General features: G+C 35.4%; 1 protein-coding gene across 3 annotated transcripts in view; it reads right to left on the bottom strand.

Annotated features, from left to right (window-relative positions):
- CSMD3 (CUB and Sushi multiple domains 3) overlaps nt 1–26,789 on the bottom strand; it is a 1,625,828-nt gene that overhangs the window by 1,321,223 nt on the left and 277,816 nt on the right. For all 3 annotated transcript variants that reach the window (XM_036758935.1, XM_036758944.1, XM_036758952.1), the window contains exon 3: nt 19,580–19,692. In XM_036758935.1, coding sequence (XP_036614830.1) covers nt 19,580–19,692 — 113 coding nt within the window. The remainder of the gene's footprint in view (nt 1–19,579; nt 19,693–26,789) is intronic.

The following is a 26,789-nucleotide window of genomic DNA, read 5'->3' as shown; positions in this document are numbered from 1 at the left end:
AATACTCCCCAGATAAAAGTACAAGGACAAACAGAGCGTACCTGAATACGTAATGCGAGAGGATTTATTGAGTTTGTGGGGGTGGTGCCAGCTGATTGTTTACTTACCTTAGCCCATTATAGCAGGGAAAATTTGACCGAAGCCCATTAATTTTCTTTAACTATCCCATGCTATGAACATGAACATCACTAGATCCATGGGCAAGAATTTCAGTAAAATGGGTAGGACTCAGGCATGTGTTAAGCCTGGGCCCAATGGTGGCTTCCATGAAGAGGACAATGACCTCCTTGGTGGTGACATTCCCACTTTTAATTTTGGCCTGCTTCTGAGGATTTGGACATTCTGAATTACTCTTGTGCTTGACTTGTGCATAGCTACACTTATTGCAGACTTGGCATCCCTTGTTAGTCATCCACTGAAGTCATCTCTGTTACCAAAGGGTCCCTGAAATATAGGTTGTCTGGACAGTCCTCTAAGAAGTCTGTTGCTATGGCCTCTGTGACTGACAAGGAGTCAGGAAGTCCAACTACTGGAAGATAGATTGCTCCCTTTTGCAGAGGTAAGATCAACAGTAGGACTTTCCTGATAGGTACTGGGTAGAACAGGTCTATGTTTGCCAATGACTAGCTATAGCCTTGGTTGAAGGAAATGATATGATGAACAGATGTTTTCCTTGTGGCTAACCTTACTTTATCATTTTGTCTGACCAAGCATCTCTAGTTCTAGCCAGGATATTCTCAATCACGCGTTTATCTTTCTGGATGGTTTATTTAGACAAATCGTCCTAAGAAATATGTTACTTGCCCAGGGACACACAGGTGATAAGTGGCAGAGTTGGGAATCAAGTCCAGGTCCTCTGATTCCAAAGTCTATTCTTTCTACTTCCATCTGTCTTCAGAGTCTCAATGATCACTTCCATGGGATGTAGTAGACAGAATGCTATTAAGTTCCAGGTTGGATTAGTTAACTGCTAAGGTCGACTTAGAGAAGAAACTTAACGAGATCCCTTTACTTTCCGAGATGTTGGGTTGCTATGAAATGAATTGTTAATAATAATAAATTTAGCAAATAATCTTTTTCTGAAAATAGTCCTTTAAGGAACATATGAATCTTTTAACAACCTTATTATTTAAGCCATCTTGCTTTCAGTTGGCGGTTGCCTTCAATATCGTTACTTTGTTTGGGGTCTGTTTCCTATCATTGGTACTGTGTATAGTTGGTTTGGTTCTACTGTTTTGATTTCTCAGTTAAGAATTTAGCTTTGAGGTCCCCTGGGGATGTCACACATGTAGTGAAATCCTAGGAAGTGTTTACGTTTTCTAAACTACCATTCCTAGAAAGAGAACTGGGCCTAGAGATAAGTGAGGGCTCTTGCTCTCTTCTTGAATTTTAATAGGCTTCTGTGGTTATAATAATTAATGATTAGACTATTTACATTTACCTTGTAGAATACCTGGCAGGAATATAGAGTCCAGGTTAAATAGTGTTCATAATGAAAGAGTCAACAAATAATCTTCATTACTGATTGATGCTAACCACAGGGCAATATTCTGTGATGAGCTGTTGAAGCCAATTCTACATCATTAATAAAATAAAATTTCCATTTCTGACATAGTCATTCAAAGAGTTATATTCCATTTGTCATAGTATATTAATTTTAAAACTGTCAAAATTGCCTTTAGCTCCTGTATCATAACACATTTTAATTATACTGACATTATTTGTTCTACATGCTTCAATAACTCACTACCTTCACCACTGATTCTTCATAACCGTGTGACTCTAAGATGATATTACAGGTCTTTGGCATACTGAGTATAGGACATATGCTTACTAATACAGGATGTCTGCCTTGGCCAAGAAAAGGAATCTTTTTGGAAATCTAAGAGATTAATCTTCAAATCTGACTAAGATTTTTTAAAATGGATTTGCAAATAGGTGAAGGATCTGTGATTTCCTCAGTGTATGGAATCATAATTCTGGGGATTACTTCCATCACTAAATTCTAAGTCCTATGTGGCTGAGACAGATAGGAAAAAAGTAACTTGCTAATATATACCCTAGTCGTATGACTCTGGGCAAGTCACTTAACTCCTCTTTTACTCAGTTTCTTCATTTGTAAAATGGGGATAACAATAGCACCTATTTGCCCAGGTTGTTGTGAGGATCAAATGAGTTGAGATATGTAGAAGACTTTGAAGTCCTTAAAGAATTTTGTACATTCTAGTTATTTTTTTTATCATTGTCATTGTTAATTATTTACACGTCAGAGATAGGATTTGAACCCAGAGTTTTCTTAATTCAATCCAAGATACTTCTACTCTAGCCTACTTCTATATTAGAGCTGAATACTTCACATTCATTTTGGTTCAGATGTGCAAGTCCCACATAATTCACTTTATTTGTGGAAGTCTAAATGATACAGTTTCAAAAGATCTGCATGTACCAGAAATCGATAAGAAAATTTAATATATTGAATTATTTTAATCTGTTATCCATTCAGTGATAACATGATTGTAACAGCAGAACTTTTTTCCCCCTAATATATTTCTCTTTCAATTGTGTTGAATGATCTATAATTTCTTATGCTCCAACAACCTGAAAAATATGTTAGGGAAATCTTATTAAAAGCATTAATTAGTTAAGTAGCACTTTTCTCAATTTTATTCTCATTTGCAATTCTACTGCATAAGGACAGCTGCCCTTAAAGGGAAAGCTGTGTTTGGGGATAAAAGTGGAAGGGGGTTTGTTTAACCTAGTTTACCATGTGGTGCTGCAGAAATACCCTATGCTCCCATAAACTCTCAGACCTTCCTTCTCCCCCAGATTGGTGGATACTGTGAGCAGGAACCTACCTTTGCAAGCCATTTCTATAAGTCATTGTCAGAGAAATGAATGGGATTTCATTTGCAATAAATATTATGCTTTGCCAGTGAAGAGATCTGATGAATAAGTGAGATGTTTTTGATCTGGTCTTGCATATCAGGTTGACTTTTGTTCATAAATAGGAAGAAACTCCCACATGGCATTTTTTTCCAAGCCTCCCCAGAGAAAAATGTAGCTGTCTCTATTTCGATGTTTCAATATGAAGATGTTATGAAAACTGCAAATAATGGAGCTAGAGGTCTGGCTATGCCATTTACCAGTATGGTTGATCCTGTTCGCCCAAGTAATGCTTCTCAAACAAGAGGGTCAATAGAACTAGTTAGCTAAGAGAGGTGCTTGTGAAACAAAGCAGGTCTGTTTCTCAGGAGAGGAAAGAAGAAAGTGGTATATTTAAAATACTGTATAAAGACGGATTAGAAATTATCAAAACAATTCTTAAAATCCAGTGGAGACTTTAAAAATATTAAGAAAGATAGAAACACATATGTCTTCTATCTGGTTTGGTTTTAAAAGTACCCATCAATGGTAGCAACATTATTACTACTAGCTGACATTCACATAGATCTTTTAAATTGCAAGGTGCTTTAAAAATATTTCATTTGATCCTCAGAACAACATTGTGAATTAGGTACTTACTTTCTACAATTTGCAGGTAAAGAAACTGAGGCTCATTAAGATTAAGTGTCCTATCCAGTTACACTAGTACTGAGTGGCTGATTCATATAGAAATAGTTGATGATGGGGTTGGTTACTCCCTCAGTGATTTTTCAACTCTCTGGAGGGGAGAAAGGAAAGAAAGAAGGAAGGGAGGAAGTGAGAGAAGGAAAAAGGATGGAAGGATGATAGGAAGGGAGGAAAAAAGGAAGGAAGGAAGGAAAGAAGGAAGGAAGGAAGGAAAGAAGGAAGGAAGGAAAGAAGGAAGGAAGGAAAGAAGGAAGGAAGGAAAGAAGGAAGGAAGGAAGGAGATAATGCCTCAGTACTTTACAAATTTTATCTCATTTGGTTTTCACAGTAACTCTGAGAGGTAGGGCCATTTTACAGTAGAGAAAACTGATGTAAACAAATGCTAAGTAACTTGCCCAGGATCTCATACCTAGTAAATGTCAGAGGCCAGATTTGAATTTCGAATTTCCAGGCACTGTGCTAAGAATTTTCCTGAGTCCATGCCCAGCACTCTGTCCACTGCACTATCAACTTAAAAAACATTGACCCTGCTAAGTACATGAAGGTCGTTAAAATTGCTTTCTTGAAATACTAACAAGTCTTCTGAAAATGCTTTATCTTTCTTTGTATTCTCAACACTTAGCATGGTGTCCGGCCATGTGCTTAATTAGTGCTTGTTGACTTAACTTGAAAATGAATACTGAGTATTCCATAATTAATCAACATTTAGGATAAACCCTTAAAAGCATTCCCTTTTTGCCTATCAGAATAACAACATTGTTTTAAATTAAATTCTCTTTCCTCCTTCCCTTATTATCTAAATGTCATTACCTTTGGCATCTAGGGGGTGTACTAGATAGAGCACCCAGCCTAGAGGCAGGAATATCTGAGTTCAAATCTGATCTCAAATACTTAAGATTTTTGTGTCCCTGGAACTGTTTGTCTCAGTTTCTTCATCTGCAAAATGTGGACAATAACAGCAACCTATCTTTCAAGGTTATTGTAAGGATCACTTGATAGGACAATTGTGAAGGGCTTAGCATAGTGCCTGGCACACAGTAAACACTGTACAAATGTTAGCAATTATTATTATTATTATTATTGTTAGCACACATCCATGTGCATGAAGGCTATAAGGCTCATGAATTGCTGGATAGATGCAATGTAAGTCCTAGTGAGCTCCCCGTTCTGTATTAATATAGTAGCCTTATTTTTTCATAGGGATAGGATAAGGACTGGTCCTTTGATTTCAGTGGGACAGGGAACTTCCAGATAAAGAAACTCCTACTGACCAAATAAGGTCAGTACTTTCTTTGCAACTCTTTTAGAGATCATTAGTTCCTAGATGACTGAGAGGTTAAGTGAGTTCCCCAGGGTGACACAGGCCATGTGTGTCAAAAGCAGGGCTGAAATCCAAGTCTTCATGGCTCCAGGCTACTCTCATCCAGTACAATATACTGTCCTATTGCTCCAATTGCTATGAAATTCAATTTAAGTCAACAAATACTTCTTAAGTATTTACTATGTGAAATGCATTCATAAATGTTAAATGCTTGGAATACAATGATAAAGAATTCCACAGTCCTCAAGCATCTCATGTTGGGAGTCAAGAAATAAAACAAATATACAGATAAGTATAACACTGTGTAGGGAGTAATGATGGATAAGGAGAGAACCAAAGTGTTCCAGGAAAATTTGAAGATGTAATAAACTTTTATTCGAGGAGATAAGGGAATGCTTCACGAATGAAATTATGTGTATATATATATCATATGAAAGCATAAGTACATATAATCATAATACATTTCACTCTCATTTATTTGTCATGAAATTGTAGTTGATGTGTATATCAAATTATGTAAAATCATGTTTTGGAGGCATTTACACATAATATATTCGTGTTATGAAAAGTTTTTAAGCAGCACATTTTTAAATTTCTTGTTGCTTTATTGTTTAAATCAGCCAGTCGCTCAACTAGCTTTTATTAAGTACTTTACTAGGTACCAGGCACTGTGCTAAGTGCTAGTGATACAAAGAAAGATCAAAAATAATTGCTGTTCTCAAGGAGCTCAAAGTCTAATGGAGGAGAAAACATGCAAAAAAGTATATAAACACAAGAGTTAGGTACACAAGATAAGTTGGGGGTAGTCTCAAAGGGAAGGTATCAAGATCATGGAGGCTATGGAAAGGCTTCTTTCAGGTGGGGCTTTAGCTGGGACTTGAAGGAAGCCAGGGAATAGAGATGAGGAGGGTGGGTGCTCCAGGCATAAGGAACAACCAGTGAAAATGTTCAGTCAGGAGATGGACTGTGATATAGAAAGAGCAGCAAGGAGGCCCATAGGTCTGTTTAATTGTTAGAGAATAGGAGATATTGCATAGATATCAAAATTAGGGTCATAGAATCACAAAATCCCAGAATTGGAGTTTGAAGAAACTTTAACAGTCTAAATTTAGTCTAATCCACACCCCATCCCCACCAAACTCTACATAACAAATCATCATCCGGTTTATACTTAAGAACTCTTAGGAAGAGAAGCCCACCACTGCTTGAGACAACTTACTCTAATTTTGGACAGGAAGTTTGTGTGCGTGTGTGTGTGTGTGTGTGTGTGTGTGTGTGTGTGTGTGTGTGTGTCCTTAAAAATAAGCCTTGATTTTTCTCTTCAATTTTTATGCTTTGCTCCCAATTCTTCCTGCTGGAACTAATCAGAACACATTCCTCTTCTATATGACAGTCCTTCAAATACTTGAAGACAAAAATAACATCCCCATCTCATTCTTCTTTTGTCCGGGTTAAACATCCCCAAAGCTCATTTAAACTGATCCTCACATGAACCTGCAGTTATTCACGATCCTGGTTGCTATATTTTGGATGTTATCTAGTTTATCTTGTCATTCCTAAACTATGGTACCTAGGACTAAGCACAATACTCTAACTGTAGTCTGACTACGTCAAGATATATATGGACTGTAACGTGTTTATTACTGGAAGCTGTGCCTCTTTTAATGTAGCCCAGGATATACATGAAGAGATTTTCATTTGTAGAAAACCACCATCTCATGCCTCACCATGCCTCACCCATCTTATGCTTGTGAAGCTCATTTAGTGAACCCAAGTGTATGTCTTCATATTTATCCAATGGAATTTCATCTTATTGGATTCTTCCTGAGGCTTTAACCTGTCAAGATCTTGAATCCTGACTCTATCTTCCAATGTGTTGGCTAAACCTCCCAGCTTGATGTCATCTGATGAGAATTCCATCTATGCTTTTATCCATATTATTGATTAAAATGTTAAAAAAAGCACAGGGCTAATCACAAATCCCCAGGGCTACTGGAGATCTTCTACCACATTTAAATTAAAGCATTTAAAACTGTTCTTGGATTCTTATCATCCAGTTATAGATCTATCTAATTGGATTAGACTGGCTATTAGACTAAGAGCCCCTTTATACCAGGAGCCTATCTGTGCTTCCCCATCACTTGCCACACAGCAGGCAATTAATAAATGATTGTTGACTTGACTAATTATTTTATTATCCAGTCTACATCTTGTCGCAAGATTAGAATAAGATATTTTATCAAATGCTTTGCCAAAATTTAGGTAAACTCTACCTACTGCATTCTATTGATCTTCCAGTTTAATAATTCTGTATGTAGTAGAAATGAGGTTAGCTTTGTATAATCTGTTCCCTGATTAAGCTGCACTGGTTCCTTTATCTGGTGCAATGGATAAAATATTGGAACTGGGGTCAAGAAGAGCTGAGTTTGAATTCAGCATCAGATACTTATTAGTTGTGTGACCCTGGAAAATCTCTTAACCTCTGTTTGCCTCAGTTTCCTCTTATATATAATAGAAACAGTAATTTCACCTATTTCCCAGGATTGTTGTGAGAATAAAATTAGATATTTATAAGGCACTTTATAAACTTTAAAGCAGTATGTAAATGCTAGCTATTATTATTCTCTTTCTAGCTACTGTTTCTGTTTTTATTTTTCTAGATTTTCACTAACAATTTCTTTATTGTTACTTTGTAGAATTTTCTTTGCTAGGCTTTGTTAGACTTTATTTGGATGGTTCCTTATCAGTCCTAGTAATTAAGAGATTATTATGGCAGGTTTAGGCCTTCTAGTCCCCTCCCAGGCTTAAAAGAGGATAGTTAGACTTAAAGTTGGGTTTACATAATTAATGCACCATGGATTAAGTTGTTCTAGGTCTAGTTTAATTTCAAAATAAGTAACTAAACATGATTAAAGAAGTATCTTATATTGATAATCTCTGCTGTAAGGAAGGAGTGTAGGAAGAGGCAAAAAAAGTTCTGCATATGGTATTGCTAAGAGAACAGCTGCCCTAGAGAATCTTACAGCTTAATCCAAAGGATGCTGGGGGCTACTTTTTGGTAACAGCTGTTGATGCTGCTGCTAGTAATTATTTCTGCTTACTTTTTTCAGGTTATGTTTCCAATAATATTTTCAGTTAGTACCTGAACATCTAAAGTATTAATTTGTTGAATTCTCAACTCCTTGTGACTTGGTAATGGTTTCTTCATCCCCAATCTGTATATTTGGAAGTCACTTTCACCACACTTTGTCCTCTTGGGATCCCTGGTATCCTTCAAGACTCAGATCATATATTAAACCTTTATATGAAACCTTTCCTGATCCCATGATGCTTGTGCCAAACTATCTTCTTTTCTGTACTCTTTGAGCAGAAGAACATGCATTATACTTTGCTGAGAAAATCGAGACCATTCTTATGAGGTCTTGGGGATTATATCAAGGGTTACAAAATTGGTTAAGGGTGAATAAATGTTATATATACATATGTGTATATATATATATATATATATGTGTGTATATATATATATATATGTATGTATATATATATATATATATATATATATATATATACATATATGTAATAGGAGTTTCAAGTGAAAAATATAACAGCACTTCCAGATTCCCAGGTGGTCATCATAAGTTTAATAATATACCTGAAAAGTTACTTAAGATTAGTCCTACCCAAAAGTCTTCATGCTTCATTTCACACTGCAGCAAAGTATAATTCCTTCTAGAAGGAAGGCTAAGGCTGGCTGTGTTTGTTCTTCATTTTCAAAGAGGACCATGGCGTCAGGGAACTGATGCCATGATTTGCAGTTGACTTTGATTTGAGTGAGGGAGGGCTGCGCAAGGTTGCCAGCCTCACTTTCTCCTCCAGAGCCATGTGAATCCAGTGACCAGATATTCATCAGAATCACTAGAGATGACCCAGGATGCAATGGGAGACCCTGGCCCTTTTAGGCTAAGGCCTTTTCACATACTCACTTAAATGAAGCAGCACCATTCAGTGAACAGGCCTCTTTAAGAAGTGAGTCAAGAGATGGCCCCAGGGGGTCCCGGGAAGCTGAAGTGAACTAAGTTGATTAGGTTTCCATGCTATGTCTGGCAGCAAAATGACAGGCCTCTATGAACAGGGATTCCTAAGGAGGGGGAAACTGCTGATCATGAACAGAACTGGTCCTATATGTGGCTATTATACTTTCAGCTTGAGATAGGAAGACCCAGTCTAAAAACCAAATAAATTTAAGAAAAAAAACCCTGCCTCTTTAATAAACATATAAGTACTGATAATATGGATATAAATGATATAGATATAGACCTAACTATAAATACAGAGGGTAAGATATAGATAGATATATGTATATAATGTTGGATTGATTGATTTATTCAAACCCACTCAAAGTAAGTGATCATCAATCAATTAATTAACCAATGAATTAATCTCATAGTTCTTAGGTTAAGTGTAGAAAAGTCCTTTCAGTTATAGTGGTGTTGTACAACAATTGTGTTCAGATAGAGGAAACCTGACCACATTCAAGGCATCTTTTTAAAATTATCAAGTGAGTTGAGCATGGATTGATGTTAAACGTTTGGAGCAAATGCTATATATCAGCCACTTGGGGGGTATTGAGGAGAGACATTGAGGAGAGGATCCAATGAAATACTATTTATGAAGTGCTTAGCATAATGCCTGACACATAGAAGGTGATTAATAGATGCTTGTTCCCTTGTACTACCCCCTTGATTGGCTCCTCAGGCATCTCAGAACAGAAAATCTGGCCTAAGGAAAGGTCAGCTTTTTCCCCAACTTCTTTCTGAAGAGCCTCTCTATCAATACCAAACTATGATAATTTTGCTGTTTCTTTCTTCAGATGTTTTTATAAACTAGAGTATGCTTCAACCACAAAGAGGCCAGAGCTTTACTACAGATGGAAATAAATGTAAAGTTAGGCAAAGAAGTCAACCTCTGCCCAAATGTTAGGAATTTCCTAACTGGGAGTTCATAGCAATTGTACCTGAATTCCCAACATTTTTATTGTTATTTTTTAAACAAACTGGATAAAGCTGAGGAGAGAAGAAACCAATGGATCTTATGGGCCATTATATTGCTGAAAAGGCTTTTTGTTGTTGTTTGGTCAGTTCAGCTGTGTCTAACTCTTCATAAGCCTATTTGGGGCTTACTTGGCAAAAATACTGGAGTGGCTTGCCATTTCCTCCTCTAGCTCATTTTACAGAAGAGGAAACTGAGGCCAATAGTGATAAGTGACTTGTCCAGGGTCACACAGCTAGTAAGTATCTGAGGTCAGATTTGCATTAAAGTTTTCCTGACTTCAAGACAGGCACTCTATCAAGTGTGCCATCTAGCTGTCACAACAAAGCTTGCAGCGAGCTTATTAGTGTAATAGGGTACTACAAACACACAAATAAAAACTGTTCAAACATATGCAAACCGTTTAAAGACAACTATGCATAACAGTTCACATTTTCCTGCATAAGCTTTTCTTGTTGTGTTTAGCATATTAACATTTTTATGTTTTTTGGTGATTATTTAGTTCACAATGAAAATGAATCTATATTTCTTAAAATTTGGAATGCGGCATTACTAAGTCATTCATTTTGGTTGGAGTATAGAGTAATTGAAGGGAACTAATAGCCAACAAACCTGGAAAAATAGGCTAAAACAGGATTTTGAAGGGCTTTAGACATCAATGATTAATTCTACCACGATATAGAATCATATATTATTTAGCCCTATTTTGATATATTTCTAGGTCACCAAGTCCTTTTAGTTCCAACAGGCAAACTTTATTATCATGCTTACAATACATAGATTAGATAGATGCATACTGTCTTAGATATATGCTAGATCTACATCCCTTAAACTTGAATGTCTTCCAAAATATAAGCAATAGCTTCAGAATTATCCTGTCTTCTGGGATGTTGAATAATATTTTTGTCATTTAGCTCTTCCCATATTCTACAGTTAATGGAGTAATCAGAGTCCCTGCACATAAAATCGTGAATAACACTAGAAATGTTGACTCATATTCCCATTTGACTAAAGATAATTACAGGGAAAGAAAAAAAAACAGAACCAACTTATTATTTTATCTTATCATTATCTGGTATTCAAGGTAGAAAAAATAAAATTGACCCTGATTTAACACTCATCCTGCCATTATATAAGCAGTATGCTCTGACTATAAGAGCAAAATCAATTGAATAAGTATCATTTGTCCCATAATGTGAAGCAATACAGATTAACATTTACTGATTGAGAATGAGGAAAGGCAAGTAGAAGTAATGATCTGAAAGATTTCAAATGGAGAATTCCATAGAGCAGAATCATGTCCTCATACATTATCTCTAGTTTCTTCCCACCCTCACCTTCATTATCTTTTAAAAATAAAATAACCAAGATGAAGATGGTAGATCACTCTCAAAATGTTATCAACTTCTGACACCAAGGAGTATCAAAATGAAGTTATTTCTTAGTAAACTTTTAAAATCTTTTACTAAAATAGCTTAGCTCCTAATCATTTTATTACCTACTGTAGAGTCAGCCTAATTCAATTAAACATGTATTTATTAAGCTGTTTGTCCTTCGTTCTTGAAGAGGACCAATGACATCAGTAGGATGATGTTTTGACTTGCTTGCAAATTGGATTTAAGTGAGCCAGAGCTGTGCAGAGTCATCAGCTTCAGTTTCTCTTCCATAGTCATCAGAGTCCAGTGGCAAGACATAGGTCAAGACAACTGGCAATTGCTCTGGATGCAGTGGGAGACCTTGGCATTTTAAGCTAAGGTCTTTCCCAGGTCTCTGTTTGAGGCTATGCCCATTCAGTGGTTAAAGATTAGGTAAGAATCAAGGCAAAAGATGGCCCAGTTTTCCTTCACAAAATAATCAGTCTGGGAAGAGAAGACCCTCAGAGTTCCTAGCCAGAACAGAAACAATTTATTTTTTAAGTATTCAAGATGTTATTTATTATTTACTAAGTGCCTATGATGAGAAATGCCTATGATGTGTCACACATACCACTTATAGGTTTGTAAAGCATTTACATATATTCTGTCATTTGACTCTCCTAACAACTGTGATGTATGTACTAAAGGTATTATTTATTATACCTATTTTACAGAACAGGAAGCTGAGACTCGGAAAAGTGAAATTTTTTGCCCCAAGTCCCAAAACTAGAAACTGTTAGAGCTGGAATTAAAATCTACATCTTTCTTAATCCAAAGACAAGCATAGCATCTTATAATAAGATAAACATCAATAAAATACGGAAAAAAATAGAGAGGTTAATGGAATGTAGAATAATTTTTGATGAGATTAGATAATATCTTTTGTATTTTATTAAGAGTAAAAATAATAGAAAGTGTTGTAGGGATGAAAGCACTGCTCTCTGTAATCTTGTATTGGTCCTGAGATGTGACTGGAATAAGGAACTCCTAGGAAGGAAGATTCATGTACTAATGTGAATCTGAATTTACTCTCAAAATCACAAATTTGAAGTTACCTGGGGGGCCCAAAGAAGTTAATTGCCCAAGGTCAGTTAGCTAGTGCGTGTCAAAGATAGGACTTGAATCCATTCTCTTCTTGAATTTGAGGCCAGTTCTCTAGTTGTGATTCTGTGTCACTTCTTTTCAGAGTTATAACAGTTGACATTTATACAGAATAATGTGTGAGAGATTCTTGAGAAAAGGTTTTTTCTACAACAGACACTATGGAATAATAGAAAGGGGTAAAAAGCCTCCTAGACAGAAGAAGAATTTATCTTGCTGCAAATGGGACAATCAAATAGCTTTTGAAAAAAGAGACAGATTTAGAATGTAAAAAGAGGTTAAAAAAGCAAGGGCGAAGCACACATAAATGACAGGGATTGGGGCCTTCCATGTTGCCTGACTTTGGCACAGTGTAAGCATCACTGGAGGACATACAGAAGCAATTGGGAATTCTCTCACTATGCTGAAATACCAGAAAACAGAATTTCAAAGATATTAACATTCCCTATTTCAACTTTTATAATATTCACAACAGAAAAAAAATAAAATACTGGATAGTAGTAACAGCACACCTAGGGATTCAATGTATATATATAACCTATATCAGGTTGCTTATTGTCTCAAAGAGGGGAGAGGGAAGGGAAAGATAGAATTTGGAACTCAAAACTTAAAAAAAAGTTAAAAATTGTTTTAACGTAATTGGGGGGGTGAAATAAAATATTGTCAAAAAAGAGAAAAGGTGTCTAATGAGACTTAAAGAGAGTTAGTAAGAATATGTTATTTCATTTTTCAACCTGCATTTGTTCTGTTGTATAATAAAGTTCATGAAACTGTTTTTAACTTTAAAAAAGAAAAAAGAAAAAGCTATTCATATCATGACATATCTTCTTAAGAGAAGATAGAGAAGAACTCAGTTTCTTCTAACTGGATACGGAACAGCAAGAAATGACTTTTGAATAATTGTTATTATTATAGAATTTTAATTCTTGTTATTGTGTATTTGACAAACACAAAAATTTCCAAAGAAGAAAAGAGGATTTTTCTAAAACTGAAATGTCTTATTATCTAAAGCTTTATATCTATGTTTGTGTGTGTATGTGCATATATATGTATATGTATGTATGCACATATATGTATGTGTGTATATATATAACATGTATATGTGTTTTATATATATTAACATATTAGTTCCAAAGCTGTCTTGTTTGTCTGATCATGAAAAGAAAACATTCTTTTCTTCTTTTTTGGGGGGAATGGGAGGGAGGGAAATAACACACACTCTCTCCCTCTCCTCAAATTTCCCCACTTCAAACCAAAAAACCCTAAATAAGTATAAATAACCAAAAGAAATTCACACATTGGCCATGTCTGAAAAAGTATGTCTTTTTCTACACATAGAGTGTATTAGTGTCAAAAATTGGCAAGTATTTGCCTTTTGGAGTCTGTGTTGGTGATCACATCAATCAGGATTATTTTAAAGTTGGTTTGTCTTTACCATATTGTGGTCATTTTACAAAATTATTCTCCTCCTTCTCCTCATTTCATTTTTTCATTTCTTCATTAAGTCTTACCAAGTTCTCCTGAATCCATCACCTCTATAGTTTCTTATAGTGCAATAATAAACCATTACATCCACGTGCATAATTTGTTCAGCCATTCTCCAACTAATTGATACTCCCCTTTGTTTACAGTTCTTTACTACAACAAAAACTGCTACTATAAATACTTTTGCACACATGGAACATTTTCTTCTTTCCTTGTTTTTTATGATTCCTATTCCTAGTAGTGCTTTTTTAATAGCAAAGAATATGGACAATTTTATGACCTTTTGGGTGCAATACCTAATTGCTTCCAAGAATATTTGGACCAATTTACAACTACACCAACAGTGCATTAGTGCACCTGTTTTCCCACATGCCTTCTAGCAATTGTCCTTTTCTGTTTTTTGTCATCTTTGCAGATCTGATGGGTATAAGGGAGAATCTCAGATTTATTTTAATTTGTATTTCTATTGTTATCAGTAATTTGGACCATTTTAAAATTTGTTCTGTCTTGCATTTTTTTTTCTTTCGAGAACCATCTTTTCACATCCTTTTACCATTTATCTATACGAGGATGGTTCTGCAAAGAACTGCTGTATCTCATCCTTTTGGACAGTTAATGATTTCAAGAAGGCATTGTGATCGAAGAATTAAGTCCTCTCAGTTCTCTTTCTATCTGTGACCTATACTTCCATTAATTTATTGCTTTGAGATAAGCTGTCAAGGTGCAGTGAAAATGGGCAAAGTTTTCATCAGAGTAGAGAACTAAACGAAATTGCTCCTTTCCTGATGCTCTTTCTTCTAAGTCTGTGCAAATACACTTATGTTATACTTGGACATACTTGGCATTTAGAAGAAATTAACAAGTATAACTTAATCCGAATCAGTGTGAGTCTCCACCCCCACCATCTACCTACTTTTCTAGTTATATTCAGTACTTTTTTTAAATATGACCAAGCCTAGGAAGTCATTCTTGCTTTGCTTTAATCTTACTTTCACAGAACAAATCACAGTATCTCTGCATTGTGACAACATGTAGTAATGAAAAACATATACACAGATAAATAAACTCAAAATGCATGTAAAATAAATACTAAATAGCTTGGAGGGGAACTATCAACTAGAGAATCAGGAATGGGCTATTGCAGAGGGTATCATTTAAGCTGAGCCTTAAAAAGGCCTAGGGGTTGCAAAAGGCAGAGTTGATGAAGGAAAGCATTCCCAGAAATGGACTAGCTTGTGCAAAAGTGGGAAGATAGATTTAAAGGGAAGATCTTTGGAAGACAGGGTGGGTGAAGGGAAGTCAAATATTAGCCTAGAAAGATAGGCCCAACCTCATCTTCAAGAGCTGAAATCTTTCTCTTCCTTCAAAGCCCAGATCAAATGCAAGTCCCTTTTGAAGCTTCTCCTGATCAACTGAGCTGAAAGCAAGCCTTCTTAAATTTTTCTAGAACATTTCATCTAAATTTTTATTCTCCCTATCAAATTCTATTTGGTAGCATATTTATTCTTTCCTATAACTGTTCCATGTTAGAATTAGAATGAGGGCAGGTATTTTGTTGTTTTTGACTTTTCTGTCCCCAGTAGCATCTAGCATAGTGCATTACTCCTGACTTCTGGGATATCTAGATAAAGAGAAACAACAGGTAGTTGGAAATATGGATATGGATCTTAGGAGAGGAGTTTGGGCTATAGATTTAGATTTGGGAGTCATCTGAATAGAGCTTATAGTTAAGTTTGCACAGTGATTGTAATCACTGGAGGATATAATAATAGCTAGCATTTATATAGGGTCAGTGCTAAACCCTTTTATTGTCTCATTTAATCCTCACAATAATCTGGAAGTAGGTGATGATATTATCCTCATTTTACAGCTCAGAAAACTGAGGCAAATAGAGCTTAACTGATATGCCCTGAGTCACACAGCTAGTATGTACCTGAGACCACATCTGAACTCAGGTCTTACTGACAACATGCCCAACACTCTATCCACTATGTTTTCTGGCTGCTTTAAGAAGGGTATAAAGAGAAAAGGGAAGAAAACTGAGGACAAGGATGCTGATACGGGTGGGAGGAGTGCTGGAATTTTATTTCAGGATAAGGAGGAGAGAGAAAATATATAAGTTAATGAAAAGAATGGTCAGAGAGGTCAATGTCAAGCCAAGATTTTATAGTAATAGAAGCCAAGGAAGAGAATTGTGGTCAACATTATCATATTGGATATTGTATCATATCATATCATATCATATCATATCATATCATAAGAGGTGAAAAATGGTAAAGATTAGGGAAAGGCCAGATCTGTTGACAGAAGGTGGGGGGGGTATCATTGGTGACTTTTAGTAGTATTATTTCAGTCATATAATTGGGAAGGAAGCCAGACTAGAAGGGGTTAAAGAGTAAATGGGTAGAAATAATAAATGTACTACTCTTTCAAGAAGTTGACCTGTGAATAGAAGGAAAAAAAAAATTAGAGTAATAGTTTTAAGATTAACAGAGTTGAATATTTTTGTTTTGTTTTGGTTTTATTTTAATTGTAAGGAATACCTAAGTATATTTATTGTCTGAGGGATAGTATTTGATGGACAGGAAGAGACTGAAAATACAGAGCAGATAGAAGGGGATGGTTGGTGCATGGTTCTGGATGGGACTTTGGTAAGGGAGAAAGGCTCTGCTTCCTCTGAAATAGAAGTGCCAGAGGAAAAAAGAGAAATAAGGGATTGGAGAGAAGGAAAGTCGAATGAGATCATGATGAATCACCTTGAGTTTTTTATTGACATAAGAGGTGAGGTCATTTGTTATAGTAGAAATAACAATGAATTTGGAAACCAAGGGCCTGGATGCAAACCTATTACATATTCATTTTGACCTTAGGCCAAGTTATTTTTCTTAAGGGAAATGATTCCTCTCTGTAAAATGAAGGGTTTGGACTAGAACAGGGGTGGGGAATCTGTGGCCTCCAGGCCACATGTGGCCCTCCGAGCCCTAAATGTGGCCCTTTGACTGAATCCAAACTTCACAGAACAAATCCCCTTAAAAAAAGGATTTATTGTGCCAAAGTTGGACTCAGTCAAAAGGCTTCACCCAAGGACCTAGAAGTCCACATGTGGCCTTGAAGCCACAGGTTCCCCACCCTTGTAGTAGAAGAATAGTGTTAAATGAGATTTATTGAAACTAAATGAGAAGAGAGAGAATTGAGGGTTTGGGGAGAATGGAGGGAGTTTGCATGGCCATCTGGTAAATGTGATAAAGAGTAAAAAATGTATGAATAGGTCTGGTGTTGTAGGGCACACCTATAATCTTTTCTGTGTAGGCTGAAGCTAGTAGATTTCTTGAGTTCAAGAGTTCTGAGCTGTGGTAGGGATAAAGCAAATCAGACGTCTTCACTGTATCTGGTTCCAATATTGTGAGCCTTTGGCATGGAATTCCACCAAACTGCCCTAGGAAGGACAAACCAGCCTGTCAGAAATGGAGTAAATCAAAGTTCTGATGTTGATCATCAGTGAGATCAGACCTTTTAGTGAGGGCTACAATTGCAGCCTGGGTGAGGTAAGGAGATTCAGTTTCAATAGATAGATAGATTGATAGATAGATAATAGTGAGATAGATTAAAGAGATTAATTAATTAATTGTTTTGGTGTGGGTTTTTTTTGCTGCTATTTTTATGGCAGACCTACTATGTATTCAAAAATTACACTGTTAAAATCATTTTTAAATCTTTGTTTCTCTCCCCATCCCTTCCTTATTCTTTTTAGTGCCTACTCTTCCCTAGTGACTATTGCTCTCCATCTATCCGTTAATATATCAGGGAGTCCTTACTTCACTATACTATACAAGCTGCCAACTGTCTCAGACTTTCTCAGCTTTATAATCAAAACTTACCAGTGATATTTCTCATTCTCTCAGGACTTTGTTAGCTGAGTAATGTAATAAAGTACCAATAACTGAAAATGTCCCCTTGCCTTATAACTGCAAATTCATCCCTAAAGAGAGAATATGAGGACATTTTAAACACCATAGTAGGCCTAGGAGGAGAAGCTTTACAGAAAAGGGACTTTTCCAGGTGTCTGTCATGCCAAATACAAAACTGTCTACTCTGCCCAGACATAAGGTCAGAACTGCCTACTTTAGAGTTATTCATGTTTCAGTTTAAAATATGAAGCATAATATTAGGTCAACTCTGATAATGGTATTAAATATTCATCACTTTAGTTATAAATGTTAACCTCTTTGAGGTAAATGCCCTTTTCATAAGGTGAATATTTCTCTCCAAAATGGAAGCTATATAATGTCATAAGAAATGTAACCGTAAGAAGTGAGAATGAAGCACAGAGTTCTTCACCGCAGTATGGCTAACAAGACCTACCTCGATCCATTTCCATCCACTATGGTTTTCCTTCATGGTGATGAGACCTGGTAGCTAAACTGCCATAAAATGTAAGGATCACATTTTATCTACCATGGTGTAACATTTCTAGCAAATGGAACCCAAAGCACTTACTGAAAGAACAAGTAGGTCTCAACAACATACAAAAATACATAAGATTGTCATGGCCATTTTTCTCAATAGAAATAACCAGGTTTTGCTATAATATACCTAATAAAATATAATATGCTATAATTTTTCTCAATAGAAATAACCAAGTTTTGCTATAATATCATATAATTTCACCATAAATTAAATTAACCAAAGATTTGATAGTCAAATTGTAAAACTTGAAATAGATTATGTACATAAGAAAGCAGAAGATTTTAAAGTATTTGAGAAATTAACTTAAAGGGAAAACATGGGGACAGAGCTATTTAAAGTAATGAAAGAAAATGTCTTAAATACTGCAATTCAGGGGTCCCCAATCTGGGGTTTATGTACTCCAAAGGGGTATGCGAAACATGTTCAGGTAGCATGAAGATAAGTGATTGGACTGTGTTTTAAAATTTACTAAAATTTATTTTTTGACATTTAACAACTTTATGGCACTAAAGCATTGTTCTGAATGAAATTTTCTCTATGAAAAGTAATATTTATTTTTATAAACATATGTAGCATACTTTACAATTTAGTTAAGATTAACTTCTTTTTACATTGGATAGGTAAATAGTTCTGGATAGGAAAGGATTGGGAACCCCTGCTGTAATACTTTGTAGGGCAAAGAAAAGATTTTTTTTTAATGGTGACTCCATTTAGCAAACCCTCAAAAGAAAACCAGGTTCAGAAATGTCCATACATATTATTATATAAAACAAAGTACACTGAGAAGTACTTTTTCTTAATTTTTTGAATGATATTTTTCAGGTGATAAAAATGCAACTGTATGAAATATTTGCCTATAAAAGAATATGTCAGTCAAATACAATTTATCAAGCATCTACTATGTGTCAGGCACTGTGCTAAGTACTAGGATAAAAAGAAAGGTGAATTGATATATTTGCCTTCAAGGAGTTCACATTCTTGCAGGGGAGACAACATGCAAACAGCAACGTATATATATATATATATACAAGATATATTCACTGTAAATGCAACAAACTTTATTATCTTTGTCCTGTAATAAAATTAGTTTTCCTAAAGTGTTTTCTGATGCTTTAGTTACCTTTAAATACAAGGGCTAATAACTTTGTGGAAATTGAGGATCATCACTTACCTTCATAATATACTTTAAACCCATGGGCACTCACTGCAAAATCACTGGTCAAACGTAGTGAGAAGACAGACTTGGTACTTGTCACAGGTGGTGGCAGATGGAATCCTGTTAACCTAAGAATGGAAATTGAAATCTGTGTTTAAACTCCTTATAAATATAGTCCAAAAGCTGTTAAGTAGTGTGACTAAAGTGATCTTTAGGTCCCCAGGTATTTGCCTTTCTATGTCCTAAAGAGAGTGCTACTTGTTCTGGGAAGACAAACAAGAAGGCGTGCCCCATGGGTTTTCAGTAGGGCTGTGTCATAGCTTATGTATAACACTCTCCCTATACTTGCCAAGGCCTAAAATACTTCCAGGGATTATTTATACTCTTGTAGCATCAATTTCATCATCTTTAACATAAGGATAATATGTACAGAGTTACCTCACAGAGTTGTGCAGAGGTTCAAATGACATATTACATGATGGATTACAGGAGTGTTGGAAACAGAAAAGGAAAGTGGAAATTAGGAGGTTACTTAAAAGACAATTGTAATAATTTAGGCAAGGCAGACATGAATTATTATTTATGAAATTTAATCAAACTATTCATCAGCTGTTAAGTATCTCATTGGAACCTGTAAATTAGTGGGATTGTTTTGATATAATAAGTATGGAATTTTGGATAGGAAATCTAGGATTTCTTTTTCCACTTTAAAGGTTTTGTTTTTCTTTTCGCATTTTATAAACGGTTTGAATTTAGTAGTCTCCATTCAATTAACTTTAAATCAATAAGCACTTGTTATATTTCAGGGTTACAAAAGTAAAGATGAAAGATTATCTCTGTCTTCAAGGGGCTTACCCATTGGCAATTTGATTATTAGTAAAATGAGTATAGAATTAAGTATTTGTTAGCAAAAGTTGAAATGCATGAGGAGGAAAATGGCAGATTTTATTGTGTTTGCTTATTGTTTGTGGGAAAGTAAAGGAAGCAGATATTCCTGATGAAATAGAAAAAATGTTGGATCTTCCTTTGGCTAATGCTTGTACAAATTATTTCAAACACATCTGGTCTGTACTAAAATAGAAAAAAACCCCAAATATCTGATAATATTTTCAATTCTACTTTGATACTTTACATATGTAAACACTGTGTGGTTTTAAGCCCATTTTAACAAATTTCCCATTGTTATTAAAAAAGGTTCAATGTCATTCTTTTATTACTATTTAAATCTACAGTTCTCAGAGTCATGAACCTGCACAATTGTACAAGTCAGCATTATAGGGACAATATCTATTATAGCACTCAGGACACACTTAGCATTCATTGAGCCAGACTATCATTAAATTTCATCCTGGGTGTAAGATTGGCACTTTTAGGATACTCATTAACCCTGAGATGATAGGATAATTTATTTCATGCATTACTGGTGCAGTGCACTAAATGGTATCCTAGGTGGCCTGGAAAGCTATTGTTTTCCCCCTAGTACATGGCAACCTTGACATCTCTTAGTCAGCCAAAAAGATAATATGATCTTAGGCCACATTAAGAGAGGCCTAGCTTATCCAGGGTTATGAAAGTAATAATCCTGCTCTACTCTGTCACCATCAGATTACATCTGAAATAGTGTGTTCAGTTCTGGATGCCAGAGTCTACAACTATCATTGATTGATGAGTTGGAAAACAACCCCAGAACTGGGAGCAGAATGGCAAAAGATCCTGGCTCCTTCACTCTATTGATAGCCTGCCATCCCTACTAAGCCCTGCCATACTTTCTCCGTACTTTATTGCTGCCATCTGAAACCTAGCTATGTTTACACAGTCTCATTTTCCAACCCAATCTAATCCAATAAATCCAATTCAATCTAACAAAGCATTTACTGTGTTCATTCTATGTGCAAGGTGCTTCACCAGATGCTGGCAAATGCTGTACAAAACCAAAACAACAAATCACATATTAAACAACAACAATAGTCCCTACCATTAAAGAACTTACATGTTTACAAGAGGAATAAACTATATAAATTAGATAAGAATACATGTGATTATTTGAGGAAAAAAGCAAACACACTAATAATTAGGAGGATCAAAAAAAGGATTCCTATAAGAGATGCTGTGTTGGTAAATAAAATGGGTTCTTAGCATTCAGTTCAACCAAGTGCCCTTGAAGAGTTTGGCCTTTGTTTCCTTGATTAGATTGAGAGTCCTTGGTGACCTCCTTGCCTCAGGGGAGGGTCTAGTTTACACACGAGTTTGAGTGACATGTTTGGGACATCAGAGGCTTTTAGACCACATGGGTTTAAGTTGCCTCTTTGTGATGATTTTAGGTCACGTGGGTGAGTCACATGTGTGACTCACCCTTCACCCTGAAAAAGATATAAAACCAGGGGTTGGCTTACTCTTTTTCGGAGCTCTTACCCACAGCCATGGCGGCATGCATGATGTTTGTAATATTTCTGTATTTGTTCCTAAGTTCAGGGTGCTGGTTTTTTCCCCTGAACTAAATGAATGGTATTTGTATGCTGCATTAAAGTAAGCTTGTTAACCCCTTAATGTTGCTTTCCTTACTAAAGCAGATCAAAAGAACCTGTGTTTTTGCAGCATGCTGATAGTGTGCTTGTAGTTGGGCTTGTGTTGGTCTTTCACCCCCCCAACAGCTGCTACCCAGATTGTTGAAATTTTTCCACATCTTCTCCAGCATTTATGATTTTCCTGTTTTGTCATGTTGGCCAATCTGACAGGAGAAATGTGGTACCTAAGAGTTGTTTTGATTGCATTTCTCTAATCAATAGTGATTTAGAGCATTTTTTCATATGATTATTGATATCATTAATTTCTTCCTCTGAAAACAGCCTGCTCATATCCTTTGACCATTTATCATTTTGGGAATAACTTGTATTCCTATAAATTTGACTCAGTTCCCTATGTGTTCTAGAGATGAGGCTTTTATCAGAGACAGGGGTTGTAAAGATTCATTCCCAATTTTCTGCTTCCTTCCTAATCTTGGTTGCATTGGCTTTGTTTGTACAGAAACTTTTCAATTTAACATAATCAAAATTATCTATTTTGTATTTCATAATGCTCTCTATCTCTTGTTTGGTCATAAATTCTTCCCTTCTCCAGAAATCTGACAGGAAAACTATTCCTTGCTTTCCCAAATTGCTTATAGTATCGACCTTTATACCTAAATTGTGAACTCATTTTGACTTCATTTTTATATACAGTGTAGGATATTGGTCTATGCCCAGTTTCTGCTATACTGTTTTCCAGTACTTTTTGTGAAATAGTGAATTTTTAACCCAGAAGCTGGACTTTTTGGGTTTATCAAAGAGTAAATTGTTATAGTCATTGACTACTGTGTTGTGTATACCTAACCTATTCCACTGATCCACCACTCTGTTTCTTAGCCAGTACCAAGTAGTTTTGATGACTGTTCCTTTATAATACAGTTTAATATTTGGTATGGCTAGGCCACCTTCTCTAGCATTTATTTTCATTAATTCTCTTGATATTCTAGACCTTTCATTCTTCCATATGAATGTTGTTATTATTTTATCCAGCTCTGCAAAATAATTTTTTGGTAGTTTGATTGGTACAGCACTGAGTAAATAAATTAATTTAGGTAAAATTGTCATTTTTATTATATTAGCATGGCCTCACCACAAGCAACTGATGTTTTTCCATTTATTTAGATCTGACTTCATTTGTGTGACAAGTGGTTTGTAATTGTGCTCATATAGGTCCTGAGTTTGTTTGCCTGATAGACTCCCAAATATTTTATAGTGTCTACAGTAACTTTAAATGGAATGTCTCTTTCTATCTCTTGCTGTTGGGCTTTGTTAGTAATATATAGGAATGCTAAGGATTTATGTGGGCTTATTCTATATCCTGCAACTTTGGTAAAGTTATTGATTATTTGAAGTAGTTTTTTACTTGATACTCTAGGATTCCCTAAGTAAATCATCATGTCATCTGCGAAGAGTGATAACTTTGTTTCTTCTTCGCCTATTCTAATTCCTTCAATTTATTTTTCCTCTCTTATTGCTAAAGTTAACATTTCTAGTACCAAATGGAATAATAGGGGTGATAATGGGCATCCTTGTTTCACCCCCAATCTTATTGGAAATGCATCTAGCTTATCTCCATTAGATGTAATGCTCGCTGGTGGTTCTAGCTAGATGCTACTTACCATTTTAAGGAAGACTCCATTTATTTCTATGCTTTCTAGTGTTTTAAATAGGAAGTGGTGGTGTATTTTGTCAAAAGCTTTTTCTGTATCTTTTGAGACAATCATATGGTTTTTGCTAGTTTTCTTGTTATGATCAATTATGCTGATAGTTTTCCTAATATTGAACCAGCCTTGCATTCCTGGAATAAATCCTACCTGGTCATAGTGTTTTATTTTCCTGATAATTTGCTGCAATCTTTTTGCTAATATTTTATTTAAAATTTTTGCAGCAATATTCATTAGGGAAATTGGTCTATAACTTTCTTTCTCTGTTTTGACTCTTCCTGGTTTAGGTATTTGTATCATATTTTTGTCATAAAAAGGATTTGGTAGGACTCCTTCTTCACCTATTTCCCAAATAGTCTATAAAGTATGGGAATTAATTGTTCTTTAAATGTTTGATAGAATTCACATGTAAATCTATCTGGCCCTGGAGATTTTTTCCTAGGGAGTTCATTGATGGCTTGTTAAATTTCTTTTTCTGAGATGGGGTTATTTAAGTATTTTATTTCCTCTTCTGTTAATCTGGGCAATTTATATTTTTGTAAATATTCATCCATTTCCCTAAGATTATCGAATTTATGGGCATACAATTGGGCAAAATAATTCCTAATTATTGCTTTAATTTCCTCTTCATTGGAGGTGAATTCACCCTTTTCATTTTTGATACTGGTAATTTGGTTTTCTTCTTTCTTCTTTTTAATTAAATTGACCGAAGGTTTACCGATTTTATTGTTTTTTTTTCATAAGACCAGCTCTTAGTTTTATTTGTTAGTTCAATAGTTTTCTTGATTGCAATTTTATTAATCTCTCCTTTGGCTTTCAGTATTTTTTAATTTGGTATTTAATTGGGGATTTTGAATTCGTTCACTTTTTTTCTAATTTTTTTCATTTATATGCCCAATTCATTGATCTCCTTTTTCTCTATTTTATTCATATAAGTATTCAGAGATATAAAACTTCCCTTAAGAAATGCTTTTGCTGCATCCCATAAGTTTTGGTATGTTGTCTCATTATTGTCATTCTCTTGAATGAAATTATTGATTGTTTCTATGATTTGTCATTTGACCCACTCATTCTTTAGGATTAGATTGTTAGTTTCCAATTAATTCTTAGTCTATCTTCTCATGATCCTTTATTACAAATAATTTTTATTGCGTTATGATATGAAAAGGATGCCTTGACTATTTCTGCCCTTCTGCACCGGATTGTGAGGTTTTTATGCCCTAGTACATGGTCACTTTTTGTGTATGTGCCATGTACTGTTGAGGAAAAGGTATCCCCATTTTGTATCCCCATTCACTTTTCTCCAGAGGCCTATCATAGCTACCTTTTCTAAAATTCTATTCACCTCCTTAACTTCTTTCTTGTTTATTTTGAGGTTAGATTTATCAAGTTCAGAGGGGGGAGGGTAAGGTTCCCGACTAGTATAGTTATGGTGTCTACTTCTTTAATTCCCATTACTTCACCTCTAAGAATTTGGATGCTGTATGACTTGATGCATACATGTTAAATAATGATATTACTTCATTGTCTATGGTGGTTTTTAGCAGGATGTAGTTTCCTTCCTTATTTCTTTTAATTAGATCTATCTTTGCTTTTGCTTTGTCTGAGATTAGGATTGCTACTCCTGTTTTCATTACTTTAGCTGAAGCATAATATATTCTATTCCAGCCTTTTACCTTTACTCTGTGTGTATTGGCAATTTCAAATGTGTTTCTTGTAAACAACATATTGTAAGATTTTGGGTTTTAACCCATTCTGCTATCCACTCCATTTTATGGGAGAGTTCAACCCATTCACATTCACAGTTCTTATTACTATCTGTGTCTTTTTTTCATCTCATTTCCCCCTCACTTTTATGTTTTTATTCCTCCCTTCTCTCTTCCCCTCCTCAAAAGTTTTGCTTTTGACTATCGCCTCCTTCCATATTCCCTCGTTTTCAGTGATCCCAATCTTACCCTTTCCCCTTACCACTTCTTCCCTCCCTTTTAACTCCCCCCCCCTTTTCTTTCCCCTACTGCTCCTACTGCCTGTAGGGCAAGTTTGAGTTTTATACTTAATAGAGTATGTTATTCCCTCCTTGAACCAAATCCAATGAGGGTAAAGCTCAAACACTGCTCTCTTCCTTACCTTCTTTCCCTCTAGTATAATCTGTTTTATACCTCTTCATGTGATGTAATTTACCCTTTTCTGCCTCTTCCTTACCTCCTCTCCCATTACAATCCCTTTTCATCCATTAATTATTTTTTTTTACCATCACATCAATTAATTTATAGCCATACCCTCTTGTCCATGTATATTTCTTTTAGATGTCATACTAACTATACCATTCTCAAAATTAGCAAATATCATCCTCCCATATAGGGATGTAAGCAGTTTGCCCTTGTTGAATAAGAAGGTTTTTTAAAAGTTTTTACATTTTCCCCCTGTTTACCTCTTTATGCCTGCCTTGAGTCTTGTATTCAAAGATCAAATTTTCCATTGAGCTCTGGCCTTTTCATCAGGAATGTCTGGAATTCTCTTATTTCATTGAATGTCCAGCTCCTTGCCTGATAGATTATGTTAAATTTTTCTGGATGGTTGATCCTTGGTTGTAGTCCTAGCTCCTTTGCCTTTTGGAATATCATATTCCAATCCCTCTGATCTTTTAATGTGGAAGGTGCAAGGTCCTGTGTGATCCTGACTGTAGTTCCACAATATTTAAATTGTTTCTTTCTGGCTGCTTGAAGTATTTTCTCTTTGACCTGATAATTCTGGAATTTGGCTACAATATCCCTTGGACTTTTCAATTTGGGATCTCTTTTAGGGGGTGATCAGTGGACTCTTTAAATGACTATTTTACCTTCTGGTTCTAGGACCTCAGAACAGTTTTCCCTGGTGATTTCTTGGAAGATACTGTCCAGTCTCTTTTTTTCATCATGGATTTCCTGTAGACCAATGGTTCTTAGATTATCTGTCCTGAATCTATTTTCCAGGGCAGTTGTTTATCCAATGAGATAT

The sequence above is a fragment of the Trichosurus vulpecula genome, chromosome 1 (genome assembly GCF_011100635.1).
Source record: "Trichosurus vulpecula isolate mTriVul1 chromosome 1, mTriVul1.pri, whole genome shotgun sequence".
NCBI classification, from domain to species: domain Eukaryota; kingdom Metazoa; phylum Chordata; class Mammalia; order Diprotodontia; family Phalangeridae; genus Trichosurus; species Trichosurus vulpecula.
This window is presented reverse-complemented; position numbering and strand designations above follow the sequence as displayed.